Source organism: Ascaphus truei, chromosome 9 (assembly GCF_040206685.1).
Source record: "Ascaphus truei isolate aAscTru1 chromosome 9, aAscTru1.hap1, whole genome shotgun sequence".
NCBI classification, from domain to species: Eukaryota; Metazoa; Chordata; class Amphibia; order Anura; family Ascaphidae; genus Ascaphus; species Ascaphus truei.
In genome coordinates this window covers 20,929,023-20,951,188 of record NC_134491.1, presented here as the reverse complement: position 1 = coordinate 20,951,188, position 22,166 = coordinate 20,929,023, and the positions used below count along the sequence as shown (strand labels likewise).

The window sequence follows — 22,166 nt, the reverse complement described above, 5'->3', positions numbered from 1 at the left end:
TCAAACTTTTGGGGGCATCATATAATTGTGACTCACTGCAGTCTAATATAGCTAATATTAATTAATTAAGCTAATATTAATATAAACCACGAAATACTTGAAAACGAGAGGTAACTCTCAATGTATTACTTCCTCGTAAAACATTTTATATATAAAATAAATAAAGCTAATATTGATTAATAAAGCTAATATTAATATAAATGTTACTGTATTGCTATTAAATCCCCTTTTCCATTGAGCTTGAAAGAGTGGATTTTTGCTGCCCGCATTAAATGCTGTGAGGTGCCTGCGCCTTTAAGAGTTCCTTTGTCTTCAGCAACCTTAGTTACCCTGGTGTCTATATTCTCTACCCTGGATACGCTGTGCGCCCCGCTCTTCCCGCCGCGCGTTACGCTATGTTCGTAGCGTAGGTTGAATAGCCCCAGAGCGGCCTGCGTGCGCAGGGTAAAGTGGACGGAGGCGGGCGGAGCTTTGTGTGGCTGAGGCCTCGTCCAATAGGAGCGCGGAAGGGGAGGGGCGCCGGCGGGCAGGAACCACTAGGAGAGCGTTGCGGGTGCCGGGGGGCGGTGCTGCGCACTGTGGCGGCGGGTGACAGGTCGCGCGTGCTGCTGATGGCGGCGGGTAAATAAAGGAGCGGATTTAACGGCGGGGACATGAGGCGAAGGCAGCGAGGGGCGGGGACCGGAGCAGGTACCGGACACACACACACACACACACACACACACACACACACACACACACACACACACACACACACACACACACACACACACACACACACACACACACACACACACACACACACTATATATATTTATATACACACACTCACTGTGTGTATGTGTGTGTGTATATATATATATAAATATATATTATATATACACACATATACATACACATACACACCCCAACCTTTTATAAATAACCAATTTGTAGTCAAAGTGATGGAGGCGTCTTGAGCAGCTTCTTGGTGCATGAACCACATCCGGAGAGACAGATTAAAAAATAATAATCATCTCCATACATATCTCCTTTACACACGCCATAGTGTAAAAAAATGTCATAAGCTAAATACCGTTTCACAAATGCACACTTGCAATGTTTCCATGAAATAAGCGTGTTCCCCCTGATGACGTCACTAACGTGTGATGAAACGCGTTGGGTCTTTTGAATGCTGGTGCATTACCACCTCTGTGATGTCATTACGCATTGCGGGCCTTCCGAAACATGTCTCCCCCCCACCCCCCTGCTCTACATTTTGAGAGCTGGCCTCCTGCTAACATTTGCCACAGACCGATTGTGGATTGCAGAACAACTTTGGAAGAAGCAAGAATTCCCTGATTGTGACGCATAGATCCACGGCCTTCTTGGACTGTGCTTCCAATGCGTTTATTTCGTGGAAACATTGCGAGAGTGCATTTGTGAAACTCTTTTGAGCTTAGAGTATTTTATTACAAATGTTTACGCTATGGAGCATGTGTGTGCATGCGTGTGTGTGTATACACCTACATACATACACTGAAACTTATGATAGCCCCTCTTTATTGGGGATGCTACTGATGGCGATAGATATATCTGTCTCCATCAGTGGCCTCCCACAGAAAGAGAAGCTATCATAAGTTGAGTGACATTCCTTACATGAAAACGCAAACTGTAACCAAGTTCAATGTGACACGGATATTGACTAATAAATAAGATCAGAACTCGTCTAAATCAGAGGTCTATATAGATGGAAACAGCACATTGATTCTATTAGTGTAGAAAACGTTACACACAGCCTATTAAAGCACCAACGTTTCGGTCCGGGACTGAGGAAGGTCTTTTTATGGAGGACCAAAATGTTGGTTCAAAAATGGAAGCAGGCACTCCAGGACTTGGAAAAATAAAGGTTATTGCAAAACTGTCAATGTTTTGGCTCTCTATAGGAGCCTTTCTTAAGGAAGGGTCCTATAGAGAGATGAAACGTTGACCGTTTTGCAATACACTTTATTTTTCGAATTTCTGAAGTGCCTGCTTCCATCGTTTCTCTGTTCTGTCTCTCCTATTAGATGAGGCACGTATAGAAAGAATGAGTACATATTGATATCATGTGCCAAGACATGTATGTAGATTAAATATACACTCCTATAGCTGATTGTTTATTTATGAAGCATGCACATATTCCACAGCGCGGTACAATGGGGGAACAGAATGACATACCAAATAAGTACAAACAGATATAGCAGGTAACGAGAGCCCTGCTCCTGAGAGCTTACTATCTAGAGGGAATAAGGGCAGAAGTTGAAACAAAAGTACTGACTGCTCGTTGTGGGTCGGAGTATGTCTCAGGATGGAGTGTGGTCTCAGGACGGAGTATGTCTCAGGATGGAGTGTGGTCTCAGGACGGAGTATGTCTCAGGATGGAGTGTGGTCCAGCTCGCACAGCTGATCCCATTAAGTTTTGGGGGGTGAGAATGGTAGGGGGTGTTGGATTGGAGTTTGGTCCATTATATAGATGTGTATCTTTTTATTATAGATTATGTGAATCAAGATGGGTGTAGAACTGGCGCTTGTGTGTGTACACCTGGAGCTTCCTGCCAGAGGATTGTTATTTTGTATTCTGTTCATATAGTGACAGTCCTGAGCAGACCGCAGACGTGCATACATATGTTTGATTTTATATTACTGACTTAACGTAGTACTTTACAGAGCATGCAATCCTAATACAGGGAGTGCATCAGTGTTGCACATTAAGGTTTACTGACCTGCAGAGCTGACACTCTAAGGCCTCGGATATAGTAAGCTCGCGCGAAGGAGCGCATGGCGTCGCGGCAGAGGCGATCCATGGGTTCTGGGAGAGGAGACGCGACGGGGAGTGACGTCACGTGAGCGGTTCGCCCTCATTGGCTGACCTGCCGCACGTGATCCGGCCGTCGTGCGGCAAAATCCCAAACGTGTACGGCCTTTTGTTCTTAGCGTGTATGGACGCGGCCTAACATCCCGAGCAGCATGTCTGTGAATAAATAGTGCAGTCTTCCTGCTCACCCTCTGCACTCTCTCTCACTAACTTGCAGAAAAGGTGTGGGGGGGAGGAGGGGGGAGACATTGTCCCTGAATGTCCTGTATTTGCTGCTGTCTGCTGGGGTGAAAACCGCCTGCTTTTTACATTGGGAGTTTTCCTCCGCCTTGGAATTAGAGAGAAATGGTAGGATTTCAGCTAATTAGAAGAGATAAAGATGAAGTGATATTGTAGGGCCTGTCTTTTGGGATTTCGCTTGGCGTTTGGGGGCACGTTTTTTAATGAATACATTTTGTTTTATTTTTTAACAATCTGATTAAAGATCCATGCAGCAACCACAGCCACTTCTGACGTGAACTTTAGAGCTTCTTTATCACGTATTCAGACGAGGATTTGGGAGTCTGACGTCTGGGACTCGCACTTTCAAAACACAGCGTTCAGAGCTGTGCAGACTGTCAACACTTTCTAAGAAATTATTATTTAACGAGGAACAGGAGATTCGCGTTGGTGTTGGCATGTGATTTTATTCATAATTCTGTTATGCATCCTTATCGGAGTCTGCTGTCCGCAGTGTCCCGTTTGCACTCGGGTATATGAACGGAGGATCAGGACTCATTATATACGCGGGTATCTGATACGACAGACGTCTTATTTACCTTAGACACTTGTTTTTTTTTTTTTTTTTAATCATCTTGTTTACATTGTTTGTAACCTGTTTTTGACATCACACTTTTTTGTAAACTTTGCTCTGTCAGTCTGTTCCGTATCGTTGCCGCAGAAGTATGTCTCCTGTTTTTGTCCTCCAGAGTCGTGTGTAATGCTACACTGACTGCAATACCAGTTTTGTAACTGGATATAGTTTAAGTGGATATTATGCAGACTGCTGTCTTTTATTAGACAAAGTTATTACGACTCTTATTAGATAAAGTTCTTAAACCACAGATGTCATGAAGCAGCATTCTGAAATGACGAACCCAAGACTACGCATTTTGTAACCAAAGAACGTATCTTTTTTTTTTTCTTCTTCTTTCCTTCCTTCTTTTTTTTTTTTCTTTTTAATTAAAAGGTGTGAACTTTGCAGAAATCATAGAAATATTCAACATTCTGTTTTTTTTTTCTTTGACAGTGTGTTATTTAGACCTAGTTTGAGGTTTTCAATAGAGGACAAAACCATTACTGCTTGTCCACATCCTTAATATGCGCACATCTCCTGTGAATATTTTCTGGATAGGTATTGTATAATAAAGAAAAATACAATGGCGAATGTCAGCCCCATTCAAACTGCTCAAGACAGTCTTCAGCGAAACTGTATTAAGAGAAAGAGAATGACTGAGTCACCTGTGCTGAAGCAGGGCTATCCTTAACCTGACCTGTTGGTGGCCCTTGAGGACTGGAGTTGCCCACCCCTGATCTAATGTTTTGTGTATGTCCCAGTGATCAAACCCATGGCTGCGTTTCAGGATTATCAGGCGGTTTTAGACACGACATGGTATTGTGCTCAGGATTATGTCTTTGCACACAATGCGATGTAAACTCTACAGATACATAGTATGTTGTGTTTGCAGGGTCTCGTCTGCCTGAGGAGTGAGTAGAAAGTTTAGTAGTTTTTATTTCCTCACATTGAAGTACTGAATACAAAAACAGATTGGCACTCCACTGGACTTGTGCAAAAAAGAAAAAAACAGTGATTTCACGTTTGAGAGCAACATTTTGGTCCCACTTTGGACCTTGATTAAGATAAAGGTCCAAAACGTCAATCTCTCATTAAACTTGAATTTTTTTTTTTATATATTATTATTATTTCATAAATCCAGTGGCGTTACATAATAGACAAGGTTGAAAAATGACATGTCCACCAAGCTCAACCTATGTTAAATGTAGACCACAGATACTTACTCTATATTTGTATTTACAGTATTTTGAGTGCCTTTCTATTCTTGTATTCAGTATGATCCTCTCATTTTGGATGATTGAGCACCCGTGGCAGATTCAAGCACTAGCGGGGCGTGCTCCTAGTTTTATTGATAACATTGAAGCAGAAATCTCGCTTTCAGAGTCATACTGCAGTTTGGGGGCAAACAATCGGAGATCGTTCCCCACCCCCCAGTTTGCACACCCCTGGTGTAGACCGCACAAGGCTAGAAAACAATCTTGGTATGAAAGGGAAAAAAACTCCTATAGCAGTGGTGCAATGGAAATAAACAAAGGGGCCCTCCCTCTCTAAAAATTACATATACACAAAGGCAACACATTTCCCAACACTCAAAAAAAACAAAGTATGTCCTGCAATCAGGTACTGTACTTTACTGGTAGAATGACTCCAATAAAGATGGGTGATACAAAAAGATGAATAATATTAAGTGCAACAACACACAAAGCATATACATCGGATAATGGGAACAAAACTAGTCACCCTGCAAAAGGGGGAGGGGGGAAAACGTAACTAATGGTCTAAAGAGAAGAGTTGGAACTACCAATCAAGGGGGGGAAAGGGAAAACGAACGGGGAAGGGAGGGGGTGAAAGGGGAGGGCTGGGGTGAAAGGGGAGGGGAGAGGGCTGGGGGTGAAAGGGGAGGGAGAGGGCTGGGGGTGAAAGGGAGCAATGATAATGAGAAATCAATACAGGGGGGCAATGTTTCGGGGGGAGTTAGCTCCTCCTGGCCCATTCCCACAGACATAATGTTGGTGGCATTTCCCTTAAAGGATCCTTTTTATGACAAATACTCCCCACAATAAAATAATTAATGGCGACTGAAAAAAATCCCCAATCAGGTAAAGTTCCATGTAACTCGGGAGCTCTCAGTGGGTGTTACTAGAAAACCTCTCTATCTCGTTTTGTTACCATTACCTAGCATTAGCCGATGTATATGCTTTGTGTGTTGTTGCACTTAATGTTATTCATCCTTTTGTATCATCCATCTTTATTGGAGTCATTCTATTAGTTCAATACGTGATTGCAGGGTGTAGGCCTACTTTGTTATTCATTTTTTTTTTGAGAGAGAGCTGGGAACTTTTGTTGTATTTATGTATAGTTGCAGTACGTGGTTCTATCTTGGACTCTCGTACTTTCCCAGATTTCCCCCAATTATAACCCAGCAGGGGTATCTGAGAGGAACCCCTGCATTGATGCAGACACGGCCCGCTCTCTGGACCCTTATTAAAGACAGACGGCTATAAAGTCCTCTGTAAAGAACTCTCAAGTTGGTAGTTCCCAGGAATCCCAACACCCTGACCTGCATCAATCCTGAGCACTTGTTTTCTTCTTCAATCTATTTAACCACTGCAGTGCCAGTCCACTGGCAGGAATAGGTTAATGGGTGCATGGGGCAGCTTCTCAGGGATGTGTTGGGGGCAATTATGCAGTACGCCTGATTTTAAGGGAACCTTCCAGGCTCCTATAAATAGAAAGAAATGCCCCAGAGGAGACCCTCCCCCCTCCTGCCCCCTGCTGGGTCAGTGTTTTGTAGCTAGCTCTCCTTCTGGAGGACTGTGCTTTGTCTTTCTGTTTTTCCTTTCGGTGACTCCAGATTTGTCAGGAATAGTTTGACCCCACTAATGGCAATGATGTGTTTAAAGGGTCAGTCCTTCCTATGACCAAAATGGACGAATAGCAGTGACATGTTTAAAGGGACACATGTGGGAGACTGATGCATTGATAACACAATCTGACGCCTATACGTATTTTTAAAATCCGTTAGAAGCGCTGAGCTGAAACTTGGAAGGGGTTTGATTTTCCTTCTGTCGGATGTCACTGTGTATTTAACAAGCGTTTGCACAGGCAAAGGCCCTCCAAATCCTTATCTTTAGTGGATGAGGGTAAAGAAAACATTTTATTGGCAAACATGTCCCCACCCAGAAAGGATATTTTGCTTCTTTTGTTTTGTAAATTATTTACAAATATTTGCTTTTAGCACAGTTTGGTTTTAAGGAAGATATTTGGACTAGTAATTTGTTTTCAAATGTGTGTTTTGGTTGTTTTTGTTTTTCCCTCCTCCTCCTCCTCCTCATCTAGGATTGCATCTTGAACGCCTGCCCATAAGCATGCTGGGGTTTGTAGTCCAACTTTGCTGGAATAATGAACAGCATTCACGACGTAAAACTGACTTCACATAGTCGTAATTAACACTAAAATACAGTATCAATTAACTTGGGCTGAAAAGTAAGTGAAGGGGAAATAAGACTAAGGTGTGGACATCGGAAACATGGGCGCTTATTCAGTAAGCTGCAATAGCGCCAATCTGACGCTGTCACACATAGTCCCATTAACGCTGCAGTTTACTGAAGAAGTCCATATTTTTGGGCTGTTAGTATGAGGACTATAATAAGTCCAAGAATGCAAAGCGGTGTGAGTGAGCGCCATGTCCGGCTCGCACTGTGCCAGGGAGCGGTAACATCAGAAGCACGTCTTCCTTTTGCTGCTCTCTCCCTTTCCTCTGCTCATCAAGCTCGTAATCTCCAGACCTGTTCTGCCATTCTAAACAATACAGCTAGCGCTTAACAATCCCAGGGCTGGCCTGAGTACTGGGGGTTAGATGGCAGGCGAGTGTAAAATGTCGCATTTAAACTCCATGGGATGGGAGCTTCTGTGTCTGCTACTAGATATCGGCATGCACCACTTCGTGACTTGTCTTTGGGTGTGACAGGATCGGTCAGAGCTCTTCCCCGGGCGCCCCGTGAGGGGCCTTGCTGTAGCCCTTGAACTCTGCACCTGCTAATTTCATGCCCGTTGCTTAGGCAGCAAAGTGTAGCTTTTCCGCATTGAAACACACTTGTTGGTTAAAGCAGGGGTGCGCAAACTCTTCTGCCTGCGCCCCCCTGCCTGCTCTCACCCTCCCCCTGCTAGGCTCCAGGGTCATGTGACATCATGTTGCCATGGCAATGCGACGTCACGTGACCCTGTGGCGTCATTTGACACTGGGTTGCCATGGCATCACGTCACTGGAAAGTTAAGGTAAGTAAAGTTACAGAGACCTCGTGCGATGCGCAAGGCCTCTAACCGCCCCCACTCTGTGCACCTTTGGGTTAAAGCAGCAGTGCGCAAACTGTAATAGAGATTTTTTTTGGGGGGGGGGGGCACGGGCGGTTTCAGAGGTCCCGCACACTTCACCAAGGCATTTAACTTAAATGCCTTGCCGGGGGACCACACGAGGCCTCTGCAACCTCTACTTACCGAGGTTCAGCCGGCTTCAGGACGCGTGACCATGGCAACGCGGCGTCAAATGATGCTGCGGGGCCATGTGACATCACGGTTGCCATGGTGAAGTCAAATGACGCCGCAGGTCACGTGACGTCACATGACCCTGCGGCGTCATTTGACGCCGTGCGAGGTAAAGGGGGGCGCGCGCAATAAGGAGGAGATCAGGCAGGGGGGCGCAGCAAAAAAAGTTTGCGCACCCCTGGGTTAAAGTGATGTAATATGTATGGTATAGATGTTACAAATGCTTGCAACATGCTGAAATCTAACACAAGCTTGTGACCCCTCTACTTCTAAGGGCCTCATTCTGTCTTGTCCAAAGCAGCTGGTTTTTACCCGAAATTGCTTATTGAAGTCAATTGAGACTTGCAGCCCTGTAGTAGGTAAATCTTCCCATCTTAGGCTTTGCCTATAGTGACGGCGACACGATGGGTGACGTCGCCACCGGCGAAAGTTGTTTCGCCGGTCGGCCGCATCGCGGGATTCCCGCGACGGCCCTTGAAAAATCAAATTTTGCCGGCGGCGGGTTTTCGCAACGTCGCTTTTCGCCGTCACGTGCACTATAAGCGCACGCGGCGGCGGCAATGCTTTTGGGCGAATTCGCGTCGCCGGCACTATAAGCACGGCCTAAACCGTTATCTGTTACCATTTTTAGCACGTGTGCCTAAGTGCGTCCACCCATCTCCAATTCAGTATGTGGTGTAAATAATATCGCTTGTTTGTATTTAGCTCTGAATAATGTGGATTGTGCTGCAGTGCCTTATTGTATCACAGCCGGAGATAACCCCTCTTTCACCGCCCACCTTTGCCGTTAGTCTCCGGTCAGGTCTCTTTCGGTAGCAGGTCAAACCTGGTGTCCCACCTACTCAAGGGTTCTTGCTGCGGTAGTTGTCATCTTTCCCCTGTAAGCTGTTAACTAAATGGGACATATTGATCAAGGCATAAGTAGCGCAATTCTGGGACAAATCCATATACATATATGGTGCAGGTGGTTTGGTCCACAATTACAACACTTTTGCCTGCATACTTTGACTGAGCCACCTGTGCTGAAGCAGGGATATCCTGAAAACCTGACCTGTTGGTGGCCCTTGAAGACTGGAATTGCCCACCCGTGTTAATGCCTTTCGTGTGTCTGTCTGTGTGAGCAGGCTTGTTTTAATCATCTCTCTGTCTCGGGCTGCGTCCCCGCTAGCGCTGAGCGCGCGGCGGTTACTTATATATATAGATATATATATATATCTATATATGTAAGTCCCTGCTCACACTGTGTGCGCGCGGCGCTTAGTTGAACAAAAAATATATACTTTCCTGCGCGCTCCACTACCCGCAATGCTTCCCCCCCACCGTCCGCGCACGCGTACATGCAGGACACCTGGCGCTCATGCTTGGAGCGCTCTCCAAGCATGAGCACGCTCGGCGCCAGCGGGGACTCGGCCTTACGGACGAAGAAACGATGCTAAACCACGCAGTTAATTACAGCTTTAAGTCTCGTCTTATTTCTTGAAACCCCTCAAGCGCCCCTACACATCTCTGATGCTAAAGAAGATTAATCGTCAATGAATTATATTAAATTTAATCCAACAATATTTTCAGTTTCGTCTTTTAGTGTAATATAGATATACTGTTGGAGAAAAGGGAAAACAAGATCTAAAGATTGAGCAGCACCGGCCTGTTTAACATAATTTCTGTTCATATTAATGTTGAAGTTATCCTTTTCTTTTACATGCAAATAATAATCCTTGAAGTACCAGAGCGTGATTACCCCAAGAGTATTTTTCCCTCTTGTGTTATGCTTAGGAGCCAGTGGTAAGGAGAAAGACCCTCTAGGAAATGGGATACAGGTTTTCTGAGTACTTTGCCCTCCAGTAATAAATGTACATTTCTGGAAGGCAAGTTAGGAAAAAAACTCTGGTAACTGCCTCCAGATATTCCTGGCGTGTGTACAGAATGCAGGCAAAAGTGTTGTAATTGTGGATCAAACCACCTGCACCATATATGTATTGAAGAAAAAAAATCAATTGGGGTTTTTCTATGTCCCAGAATTGCGCTACTTCTGCCTTGATCCAGATGTCCCGTTTGGTCCGCAAAGCTGTGAAAACCAGGCGATTTTACATTAAAATCTCACATGATCACGTTTACACAAGAAAATATAAAGTGTATAGGGAGAGGTGTGGTTTTTAAGTAGCTGCAGGCTTGAGAGTTGTTATTTTAAACTAGGAATGCTCCAGTCCTCAAGACATCCTGCCCCCCCCCCTCCAACAGGTCAGGTTTTTAGGATATCCCAGCTTCAGCACAGGTGGCTCAAAGACTGAGTCACTGAGACACCTGTTCTGAAGCAGGGACTGATTGAACCACCTGTGCTGAAGCAGGCTCTTTGACTGAGCCACTTATTGAGCCACCTGTGCTGCAGCTGGGATATCCTGAAAAACCTGACCTGTTCAAGGGGGGGAATGGGTCTTGAGGACTGGAGTTGAGCACCCCTGGTTTAAGGGACCATCCCTCTTAGGAAGATGGTGTGACCTGTTAAAGGTTATCTGTACCAGTCCTCAAAACTAGCTGTGAATTGTTCTCTTTTGTCCATTGTTGGTATGGTAATTGGGAAGCCATAATAAGACAGCAGGAGCTGATGTGCTGAATTCTGTGTCCCCCAAGAAAGGGGAAACCTATTTAATTTTTAACCAGGTGCAAAGACGTAAAACTGTTCCTTTTTTCAAAGGTGATTGCAGAGACTGTTAGTGGGTGGGCAGAGTGTCCGATTATTCCTGGTTTGGCAGGGTCTGTTTTCACCTCTGAGGATGGGGTCTTTTGTCTCTCGGACCCCCACCCCCTGCTTCCTACAAGTCATTGTGACATTTCTGCTGAAGGAAGGAACGCCATTCTCATGCAGGAGATTAACCCTCTCTGCGAGTGCCTGGAGAGCTGTGGTCCAGTGGAGAGAGGAGGAGGGGACACAGGGCAGGCCTCACGGTGGCACTTTCTGTGTGTGCACCGGCTTTAAACTGATGTGATTTGAGCTGTTTAGCTTAGACAAAGCAGGCGATGGAGAGAGGCCTCTGCGTAGTGTGAACACCCTGCACAAAGCACAGGGCTGTGTCGCACAAAACGCGTGTGCATCTCGCCCACAAAGCACGGGGTGGGAAATGCTCCCTGTACAGACAGCAAATGTAATTGGGATGGGGTGGTGGTGGTATTTGGGGGAGCTGCCGCTGGTCTGGGTTACAGAAGCTTGGCACCTTTTGTGGAGCTCGGCTTTAATGTTCTGTGGCAATTTGTTCGCCTTGAAATTGAACTTGGTCGGTCATATCAGGGGTGCACAACTCCAGTCCCCAACAGGTCTGGTTTTAAGGCTATCCCAGCTTCAGCACAGATAGCGAAGTCAAAAAGAGCCTGCTTTAGCACAGATGGTTCAATGAGAGGCTCAGGCTTTGACTGAGCCACCTGTGCTGAAGCTGGGATATCCTGAAAACTTGGCCTGTTGGGGGGAGTATTGAAGACCAGAGTTGAGCCCCCCAGGGTCACATTTGAAGTACTCCTATGTACATGACGAAAGCCGTGAAGAATGGGAAAACCGGTTACCTGAGTTGGTTTCTTGTAACAAGCCGATCTGAGTTAGACAAAAATTTGTACATTTTAATTTCTAACTGTGGGGGTTTGTTTTGTTTTTTGAGGAAGCAAACCAGGAAAGCTATAATAAAATGTGTTGTTTTTTTTATTTTTAAAAAAAAGGTACTTTTTTAATTTCTCTCCCCTTTCCTGCTGTTGAGCCTGTTTCTCGGGAGGAGATGTGTGCAGGGAGCGTGCTCTCTGCATGTCGGTGTATTTTTGAAGGAGCAGGAGTCGCCATGATTCAGTAATCCGTCAGCATGCCGGGTTAATCCAGCGGCTCGCCTGCCAGTGCGGCCATCTGTTGGAGAACAGACATGTGACGCCTGGACTTCTGGTGTTAGGGGCGCAGGGCCCAGGTACCGAATGGTGTCCCCTTGACACGGAGCAGTTTTATTTATGTGGGGTGCTGTCACAGGGAAGCTGTTCTCTCTCCACGCCATAAACCACCTCCCGCTGCTCTCCGGTTTTTAATTAACACACTCGCTTACCTGGCTCATCAGTTCTGATTCACAAAATAACAAAATAATTACCTAAAAGTGATGAGGATAATTGTGATTCTCAGCGAGGTCTAATACTGTTTTTTTCTGCTCTCTTTGCCCTCCTGGAATATAGCTGCGGTCTTATATTTTGTTCTATATTTACAGTAATAAACAGACCCACGGACATAGGATGCTATTAGACATCAGAGTATTGCACCATGTTGTAGGGTTACCCAGAGACCTGTAGATCTGCACTAAGTCACCTTTACACTCCTGTATCTGGAGCTTTCACAGCTGACTCGACCTTATCTGCTTTCTGTTTAATGGGGCTGTGTTGCTGTGCGAGCTACGTTTAACGTGTTGCATCCTGCTCATTTTTGCCTGTCACAAATTGCAGTGTGATACAGTACTGTGGATGCTGGGTTGAACCTCCAGTAGCCATATTGGTCCTTTCCATACCGCACAGGCCTGTATGAGGTCAGGATAGGTGGTGTGTTGAAATACTGTAACTATGCCCCGTGTTGGGATCCAAATAAAATGTGTGCTGAAGGTGCTGTATCCGACGTGTTCTGAGTGGAGCTGCCGTATTTCATGTTGGGTGGAGGTGTTGTATACTCTGTTGGGTCTGGGTGTGTTGTGTTCTGACCTACTGAGCATTTGGGATGGGGTATGGGGTGGTGCTGTATGGGTCTTTGTGAGAAGTGCTGGGTAATATACCAATACAATAGTGAGATAAAGCCAATCGCAAAGTCAAGTCCATTCTTCTTATCTCTGGGTTGGTATCCATCATGGCAGTCGCTGACATTTTCCGGACGGCTGGTGACTTGCAGTTTGTTGTAAGGAAGACACAGCTGCCGGTATAAATGGGATAGCTGCACCCCTGTCCGTGCCATTTTACCTCAAGGGCTGCTTTGCCCTATTTGTACCCAATGCCTCTAATTCTCCATCACCTCTCTAATTTCCAGAGATAGGAGGAAGTAAGGGTTTTCTTTTTTTAAATAAACTATTTAGATTATGAAAAAATGCTTCTAGTTTATAGTGAGGTTTTTTTTTCTTATGCTTCCTATTCAACAGATGTATCATGATACATTTCTTGTTAGCTGGAAAATGCTGTTTTTGCACAACGCTGGCGGCTGTGTGCCCCATTCTGGGTGGGGATGTTTGTGTGCTGCATGCCCCGTGTCGGGGGGGGGGGGGGGGGTTGTGTGCCCCGTGTTGGGTGGGGAGCGGGGGGAATGTGTGCCCCGTGTTGGGTGGGGAACAAGGGGGGGGGGAAGAGGGGGGGGGCTGTGCGCCCTGTGTTGGGTGGGGAAGGGGGGTGGCTGTGCGCCCTGTGTTGGGTGGGGAGTGGGGGGCTGTGTGCCCTGTAGGGGGGGGGGGGGCTGTGTGCCCCGTGTTGGGCCTGGGTTGAGCTCTGACTCGGTGTTGTGCCTCCAGCAGCTCTTCAGACCTCAAACACCCCCATGCCCAGTTACCGCCTCCCACTCCCAGGTTGGCCCAGTTGATGACAGGGAGTCCGTGACGAGATGCGCGCGCACACACACGGGGGTATCAAAGCTGTGCCTGTGTGTGATTTCCACATGCTTTGTCCCCTCTCTCTGAGAGAATCCTCTCCTGTAGCTCACACGGCCCCTCATTCACACAGCGGGAATCAGGCAGGCGCCTCGCCGGGAGGATAGGGGGGGGGGCGCGGGGCTCCCCACATTTCCCTGCTGACAGAAGGCAATTAGTGCAAACCGCGCAGACGTTAGTTTGGCTGGTACCAGCAATTAGTGCTGTTCACAGACAGTGTCGCACTTAACCACTTCACTGCCTGTAGGGGGGGGGAATGGGTATTGTACGTAGGACGGCAGCGTTACAGTCAGAGAAAAGATTGAAAGCACCAATTTTAGAATTATAAATACATAATGTCAGCTTTGGTTTTTAACGCAGTGTTGGAAATGTCCGAGACTTGGGGAGCAGTTTGCTGGAAGTCCCCCCTGCAGACGGGAGGTTAGCTCCCCAACACAGTGGCAAGCGGCAGATGTTAACTATGGCATCTGATTAGTATTCTGATATGTAAATGAGGGCCTGCCAGGATGTTCCTGCAGGGTCTGTTCACTCTCACTGTGTATTTTGTGCCCGTCGCATCCCTGCTTATTCCCTCACACTCCCGAGGAGAGGGGAGACTTCCATATGCGTATGTGCGTGGAATAACACATTGTTTTTATTCGTGTGAACCATTTGTGATCTGTACAGTGAGTCTCTCCTTTCTGCAGCATGATCTCTTCTGTAGGAAATAGTTTTCAGTGTGTGTATATAATAGTCTGGTCAGGCTCATCTCTAATGTTCCCTTTCCTCCCTCTGTCAGTGACACGGTGTCCGCTCCTCTGAAGCGGGAGCCCCGTCTGCCTGCAGCACTGGTTTGGAGCGCGGTTTCTCGTGGGTATCCGAACTTTGATTGGCTGACATGGGGCAGGTCCGGGCCATGCCGCTCTCTGTGCGAGGAGTTTATCGTGTGAATAAGAACAGGTCAGTGGGACGAAGCTTGGTGTAGTGGTTCGGATGTTTGGCTTTCATTACACAAGCTTGAGAGTTTGGTTCTCCCATTAAATACTTGCACTCCCCGTGATCTTGCAGTAATCACTTTATCTCACTTGGCCTCCTGAATGTCCGTGTGTTTTCTTGGTACACTGCCCGTCTTGGTTGCGTGGGTCTCGTGGCCAATGTGTAAGTCTGGTCTCTGTGATGTCTTGTAGGTCGCTCTGCAGGACCCTCCTGTGAGACATGGATCGATGTAAACACGTGGGACGCCTCCGTCTGGCCCAGGACCACTCTATCTTGAACCCGCAGAAATGGCGCTGCGCCGACTGCGACACGCGGGAGTCTGTGTGGGCGTGCCTGAAGTGCTCCCACGTGGCGTGTGGGCGCTACATGGAGGAGCACGCTCTGCGTCACTTCCAGGAGAGCCACCACCCGCTGGTGATGGAGGTGCACGAGCTCTACGTCTTCTGCTACCTGTGCCAGGACTACGTGCTGAACGATAACCCTGAGGGAGACCTGAAGCTGCTGCGGAGCGCCCTGTGCGCGGTGCGGAGCCAGAAGCAGGGCGTGTCCAGCCGCAGAAGCTTGCGCTCACACGTGGCGGGGGGTGAGTGGAGCGGGCAGCATAGGTCGCTGCAAGGGCAGCCGATGCTCACCGCGCTGCGGCACCGGCGCCAGTCCCTCCTGGCCAAGGCCCTGCGGCTCTGGTTCGACCAGAGCTCGAGGGGGCAGCAGAAGCTAGAGGAGAGGAGACGGAGGATGGAGCTGGAGAGAAGGAAGGAGGCGGCCCGGCTGAGGAGGCAGGAGGTGAAACGGCGCCTTTTGGAAGAACTGGCAAACACGCCCCCACGGAAGAGTGCCCGTCTACTGTCTCACGTGCACAGGGACAGCCTAATCCCCCGCAAATTTAGGGACATGGCATCCGGCGGCCCCACCTCGCAGTGTGAGGCCCGCCGACGTTTCAACCAGCTGTATTCTATCCGGCGCCAACCCACAGTGACTCCTGGGGTGACTGGCCTGCGTAACCTGGGGAACACCTGCTACATGAACTCCATCCTGCAGGTGCTGAGCCACTTGCAGAAGTTTAGGGAGTGCTTCCTTACTCTGGACCCGTGCGAGAGGGAGGAGCTGCTAGCAAAAACGGGCAGCAATGGCAAGCATCAGGTGGGCGGGGGTGGTGGGGGACACCCATTGGGGGCACTGGGGTTGAACGGGGCGTCGTCCATCAGCAGGAGCATGGAGCTGATCCAACCCAAGGAACCCAGCACCAAGCATCTGTCCCTGTGCCACGAGCTGCACACCCTCTTCCGGGTGATGTGGTCAGGGAAGTGGGCGCTGGTGTCGCCCTTCGCCATGCTGCACTCCGTGTGGAGCCTGATACCGGCCTTCCGGGGCTACGACCAGCAGGACGCCCAGGAGTTCCTGTGTGAGCTGCTGGACAAGGTGCAGCAGGAACTGGAGTCTGAGGGCAGCAAGCGCAGGATTCTTATCCCCATCTCCCAGAGGAAGCTCACCAAGCAGGTGCTGAAGGTGGTGAATACCATATTCCACGGACAGCTGCTCAGCCAGGTGAGACCCCCACCTGCCTTCCCCACCCAAGGGTACAAAAAGTACCTGCCCATTTAATGTTCCCTTAAATGCTTTGTTCTGCAGGTTGGGGGGCACTTTGTTCTGTAAGTTAGGGATATTTTTCTCTGCACTGCATTTTCAGGCCTTTGTTGCACAAAAGGGTGAGACACCGCCTCCGTACTGCTTCCGCTGTCGGGAAATTACATCCGGCAGCCTCAAGATGGCGGCCCCCTGCTGCACATGTCTTTGTTAGATCTCGATGTCTCCTCACTCCCAGGTCACCTGCCTGACATGCAGCTACAAATCGGACACGGTTGAGCCTTTCTGGGACCTGTCGCTGGAATTCCCCGAGCGATATCACTGCCTGGAGAAGGGGATCGCGCCGGTCACAGTCACCGAGTGCACACTCACCGAAATGCTGGCCAAATTCACTGAGACGGAGGCCCTGGAGGGAAGGATCTACGCCTGCGACCAGTGCAACAGTGAGTGGGGCTGGGATAACCCTTCCAGGAGTAGGGCAACATACCAGTGGGATGGTTATACCATCGTGACGAGAAGGGGATCTCGATATTTGGCACAGTATTATTATTATTAACACATTTTAAACAGTTAATTAGATCTTCCACAGCCCATGTTCCTATTACACGGATATTTCCTGCAATAAGTATAGTTATCATGAGAAATGTTATTGCCCCAAACTCCCCGTCCCCATCTTCAGCTATAAACATTGCACTGTCTCGGGTGTGTTGCATTGCACTGTTCCGCTGACCCCTCTGGCAGTGGTCAACCCTGCGGGCTGCAGCACTATGACGGCTAGTAAAGAGTGGGGGTCTCTCTCACTCTCAGGCAGGAGGCGGAAGTCGTCCCCGAAGCCCCTAGTGCTGAGTGAGGCGAAGAAGCAGCTCATGATATTCCGACTACCTCAGGTCCTGCGGCTGCATCTGAAGCGCTTCAGGTGAGTGCAGAGGGAGCGGGAGGTGAGGGCTGTGCACAACCGTCTCACACACTCGCATCTTCATACCCATGAGCAGGAGGTCAGGATTGTGCACAACTGCCTCGCACACTCGCATCTTCATACCCGTGTAAATGGATGTGCCTGTATAATGATGCTGAGCACCGCTATACACGGATGAACAGGCTCCTCCGTATAATGAATACCTCTATACCCTGACAATGAACACGCCGCTGAATATGGGGTATACAACAAAAGACTATAATACCCAATGCTACATCCAATGTGACGACAAAATACATAGTTAAATACTTCAATGTTCGTATTCTCATGAGTACGGGTCATTTAGTTAAACCCTTTGGCCAAAGCGTTGTAAGCCTGCAGCCGCGTCACAGCACGACCAGTATGCAGGTCGTAACACTACCTGTGCAAATTCTCATGTACCTCTGCGGTGCAGGGAGACTGGTGTCAGTTGTTTGGAGGTTCGTGGCCCCTCTTGGTTTAAGCTCACCCTTCCCCACTTTTTAAGTAGCAAGTTTTTCCATGTTCCTGTGCAGGACAGGTCTATTGTGGCCGTTCTCCCTGCACCGCAGAGGTACATGAGAATTTGCACAGGTAGTGTTAGGACCTGCATATACTGGTCGTGCTGTGATGTGGCTGCAGGCTTATAACGCTTTGGCCAAAGGGTTTAACTAAATGACCCTTACTCATGCGAATACTAACATTTAAGTATTTAACTATGTATTTTGTCACATTGGATGTAGCATTGAGTATTTTTGTCTTTTGTTCTATACATTTGGCCACATCCGTAGCTCTCTTTTTGACATGGTGGGTTCTGGGGTTAGAGATTGCTGGGATTGTGTGTTTATGAATATGGGGTATAGTGTACATGCTGATAACTCGTTTCTTCCCCTTTCCCCTCCCCAACCCACCCCCCTCTCCTCCCTCCCCACAAACAGGTGGTCTGGCCGAAATCACCGCGAGAAGATCGGCGTCCATGTGTTTTTTGACCAGGTGTTAAACATGGAGCCATACTGTAGGGACGCAATGCCCCCCTCTGACACAGGGACCTTCCTCTATGACCTCTCTGCCGTGGTGATGCATCATGGGAAGGGGTTTGGCTCTGGACACTACACCGCATACTGCTACAACACGGAGGGGGGTGAGTGTGCGGCATGTGGTAGCGGGGTGGTTTTGTGTGCGGCACGTGGGGGTGAGTGAGCGGCATGTATGGGTGGGGGGTGAGTGTGCGGCATGTTACGTGCGTGGCACGTGGGGAGAGGGTTAGTGCGTGGCACGTGGTGGGGGAGGTTTCATTGGCACAAGGTTTAACTGGGGCTGTTCCTTGAAATGTCAGTCACCCTGTGTCCCCGAACTCCCTTTCATTAGAATATCAGAAGGTGCTTTAGACACCACGTACCTGCTCCAGTTATACTGTAAGAACAGGAAGTCACATTCCCTTTTTTAGAAGTGTAAGGGTAAAAATAATAAACTCGGTGCCTCTGACCAGCGTCTCACTGGAACCACTGCAAAGACTAGTCGGTGGATAAGAATGAGTTCTCATACAGTCTCCCCCTCTTTATCCCAGGTTTCTGGGTTCACTGCAACGATTCCAAGCTGAACATGTGCAGCGTGGAGGAGGTGTGCAGGACGCAGGCGTATATCCTGTTCTACACCCAGCGGAGCAACACGCAGAGCGCTGTGCAGAGCGATGCAGGGATCCCCGAACTCCCCTTCCCAGCTCAGGCACCGTCTGCCCCCAGCGAGCGCAGCCGGCGGATTACCATCCCCTGACAACCGTCCCGGTCAATGTTTTCTTGTCTTTGTTTATTTTTTTTTTCCCTACGGACAGATTCTTAGCTGTGTTTTTATTCATCTTGTCAAGAGTAGCAACACAAGACTTAATGTGACCAGACAGTCTTAATCGCAGGGTGACAGCAGGTGTCGGGAGGGACCCTGTGTCAGGGCAGGTAGACAGCGCTGTCATATCGATTAAAATGGTTTTGTCCAACTCTGTCCCACACGGTCACTGCTAAGAAGGGTCAGTAGGAGGGGAGGGGGGGTCACTAGAGATCGTAGTCTCTCTGGAAGTCACTTTAATACGCCTGAAATGTGCAGGGGAGTAAGTGAGCATTATTACAGCGGCATCCCAGACACCGCTCACCAGCACCGGGGAGGTGCGAGCAGAAGCGCGGTAATATTTCTTTACCTCTCCTGGGTAATCACAGGCAATTCTGCTAAATCTGGGGTTTCTGTCCTAGGCCTACTCTGCAACTCTTAACATTTTGGGTTTTATTGCTGTTGTGACCAAGGATTAGTCTCCATGTTTTTCCTGCAGACGCGTTCACTTCAGGTCACGTTCCTGCGCAGCTGTTCACACGCATTATTGATGTCATCATCGGGAAGTGGAAGCGCAGCGAGGAGCAGCACTCTGTGTGTCTCTCTCATATCACCAACTCCCACCTCCGAGCCCAAACCTCTGCTGTCGTTACTTTGTCATGGTGCTATTCCTTTCACTGTCCAGCATCTCTGGGCTGTGGAAGTGTCACTTTGCCTGATTTTGCAGCCTCAAGCTGCTCACTGGACAGGTTTACATATAGATGTCCGTCTCTGTACAGGAAGAAGACATCAGAGCTGTTACGTTTAAGAGGCCTATTCTGTATCGGTCGTGGTGAATGGGGAGTTTCAGCTGAAAACGACCTTATCGGCCTCTTCTGCTGATCTTGATTAAGCCCCTAAGTGTCTGCGTTAACGGTTTGCTACTGGGCTGCAGATTCAGTCTCTGACAGAAACCCTTTCCCCAGAGTCAGACCTATAATAATAGCACAGAAACCTTATTTAACCTTTTCCATATGACCCAGTTACCTGAATATTCTGGTTCCCTTGCCTGCTGTGATCTCTGGAGGTCACACCTTTTTCAAAGCCCCTCTTCAGACGGAAGTGTTCTCATTCAGCGATAACTGTTTCACTGCTGCCAGGGGCACAGAGCAGGCATTTCTTTTCAGTATTTTGTGTCGCTTGAATAGCATGGGGCAGGATGGCAGCGCCCCCGCCAGATAACTCTGTCCTGGGTTTGCCCGCCACTCTTTGGATGATTGTAGGGGGCGAGGTTGGAATATTCCTTGTCTGACACAAAGGTCTCTGCATTATTGGCTTTATTTGGAAGCGATAGAGTATAGCATGTTTTATGCTGGTTAGTTTTATTTTTGTGTTTTTGTTCCCTCCCACCCAGAAACCTAGTCACAGATCGTAGCAAATCCCTTCCGTGCTACGGGGGTCCCTCTGCTCCTTCAGGACACTGCCAGGCTCCACCACTAATATCTCACTACAGTGTGCTCCTGGGTTTCCTCCGGTCACTACATACACCACCTTCCCTTTTTTTTTTAAGCCACATTTTAAAGGTGCAATCCAAGCCGTTTGTTTTATTTTCTTAGGACTGAAGCAGGGGGTCTCTGGTGCTGAATCCTATTAATTTCAGCTCCGGAGATGACCTGCTTCCCGAAATACCTCTGAAGGGGGTGCTGGTATCACCTGCACGTTTTAAAACTCCCACCTCAAGTGTGCTAATAGGAAGCCACACCAGATGATGTCATGGCTATGTATTAGCCAGCATTGAAAAGTGGCCATTATGTTACATAGTAGATGAGGTTGAAAAAATATGTAGGTCCATCAAGTTCAACCTATGCTAAATTTAGACAACAGATACGTTATCCTATATCTATACTTACTTATTGATCCAGAGGAAGACAAACAAAAAACCCCATTAAGGGGAAAAATTAATTCCTTCCTGACTCCAAGAATTGGCAATCGGATTAATGCCTGGATCAACATCCTTCCCATGTATACTTATTTGGTATATCCCTGTATACCTTTCCCATCTAAAAAGACGTCCAACCTTTTTTGAACAAATCTATTGTATCTGCCATCACAGTCTCCATGGGTAATGAATTCCACATTGTAACTGCCCTTACTGTAAAGAACTCTTTCCTTTGTTGCTGGTGAAATTTCCTTTCCTCCAACCTTAAGGGATGGCCCTGAGTCCTTTGTACTGCCCGTGGGATGAATAGATCTTTTGAAAGCTCCTTGTATTGTCCCTGAATATATTTGTATATAGTTATCATATCCCCTCTTAGACGCCTCTTTTCTAATGTAAATAAATCTAATTTAGCTAGCCTCTCCTCATAAGTTAGAATGTCCATCCCCTTTATTAATTTGGTGGCTCTTCTCTGCACTCTCTAGTTCCATAATGTCTTTTCTTAGGATTGGTGCCCAAAATTGTACTCCATATTCAAGGTGTGGTCTTACTAATGCTTTGTAAAGGGGCATCATTATGTTTACTTTCCTTCCATCCATTGCCCGTTTGATGCAAGATAAGATCTTGTTTGCCTTTGCAGCTACTGCATGACATTGGGCACTATTGCTAAGCCTGCAGTCTACAAGCACTCCTAAATCCTTCTCCATCAAGGATTCCCCCAATTTATCCCCATTTAATGTGTATGTCGCCTTTTCATTCTTGCATCCCAAATGCTTAACCTTACACTTTTCTGTATTAAACCTCATCTGCCATTTACCTGCCCACGTTTCCAGTCTCTCCAAGTCCTTCTGAAGAGAAATTACATCCTGCTCTGATTCTATTACCTTACACAATTTAGTATCATCAGCAAAGATGGAGACTTTGCTCTCGATCCCAACCCTGGTAGCTGAATCGGAACGTCTACCAGCACCCCCTCTGCAGGTAACTCCCGAAGCAGGAGGTCCCCAGAGCTGGAATTAATGGGGTTTGGCTCTGGAGACCCCCTGCTTCAATCCTGTGTAAAATAAATTTAAATTAATTTTGAAAATAAC

At 47.7% G+C, this 22,166-nt stretch overlaps 1 protein-coding gene across 3 annotated transcripts; it reads left to right on the top strand.

Moving 5' to 3' along the window:
• Window positions 1-553: 553 nt before the first annotated feature.
• On the top strand, window positions 554-21,889 carry USP49 (ubiquitin specific peptidase 49). Of its 3 annotated transcripts, none has more exons than XM_075613669.1 (7): window positions 554-690; window positions 14,628-14,788; window positions 15,016-16,369; window positions 16,647-16,851; window positions 17,216-17,324; window positions 18,281-18,483; window positions 18,910-21,889. In XM_075613669.1, the coding sequence occupies exons 3-7, from the start codon at window positions 15,044-15,046 to the stop codon at window positions 19,113-19,115; spliced, it is 2,049 nt and encodes a 682-aa protein (XP_075469784.1). In that variant the 5' UTR covers window positions 554-690; window positions 14,628-14,788; window positions 15,016-15,043; the 3' UTR covers window positions 19,116-21,889. The 3 variants fall into 3 exon arrangements, with proteins under 3 accessions (XP_075469784.1, XP_075469785.1, XP_075469786.1); XM_075613670.1 differs by lacking the exon at window positions 554-690 and adding an exon at window positions 13,860-14,023; XM_075613671.1 differs by lacking the exon at window positions 554-690 and adding an exon at window positions 14,439-14,460.
• The last annotated feature ends 277 nt before the right edge of the window (window positions 21,890-22,166 follow it).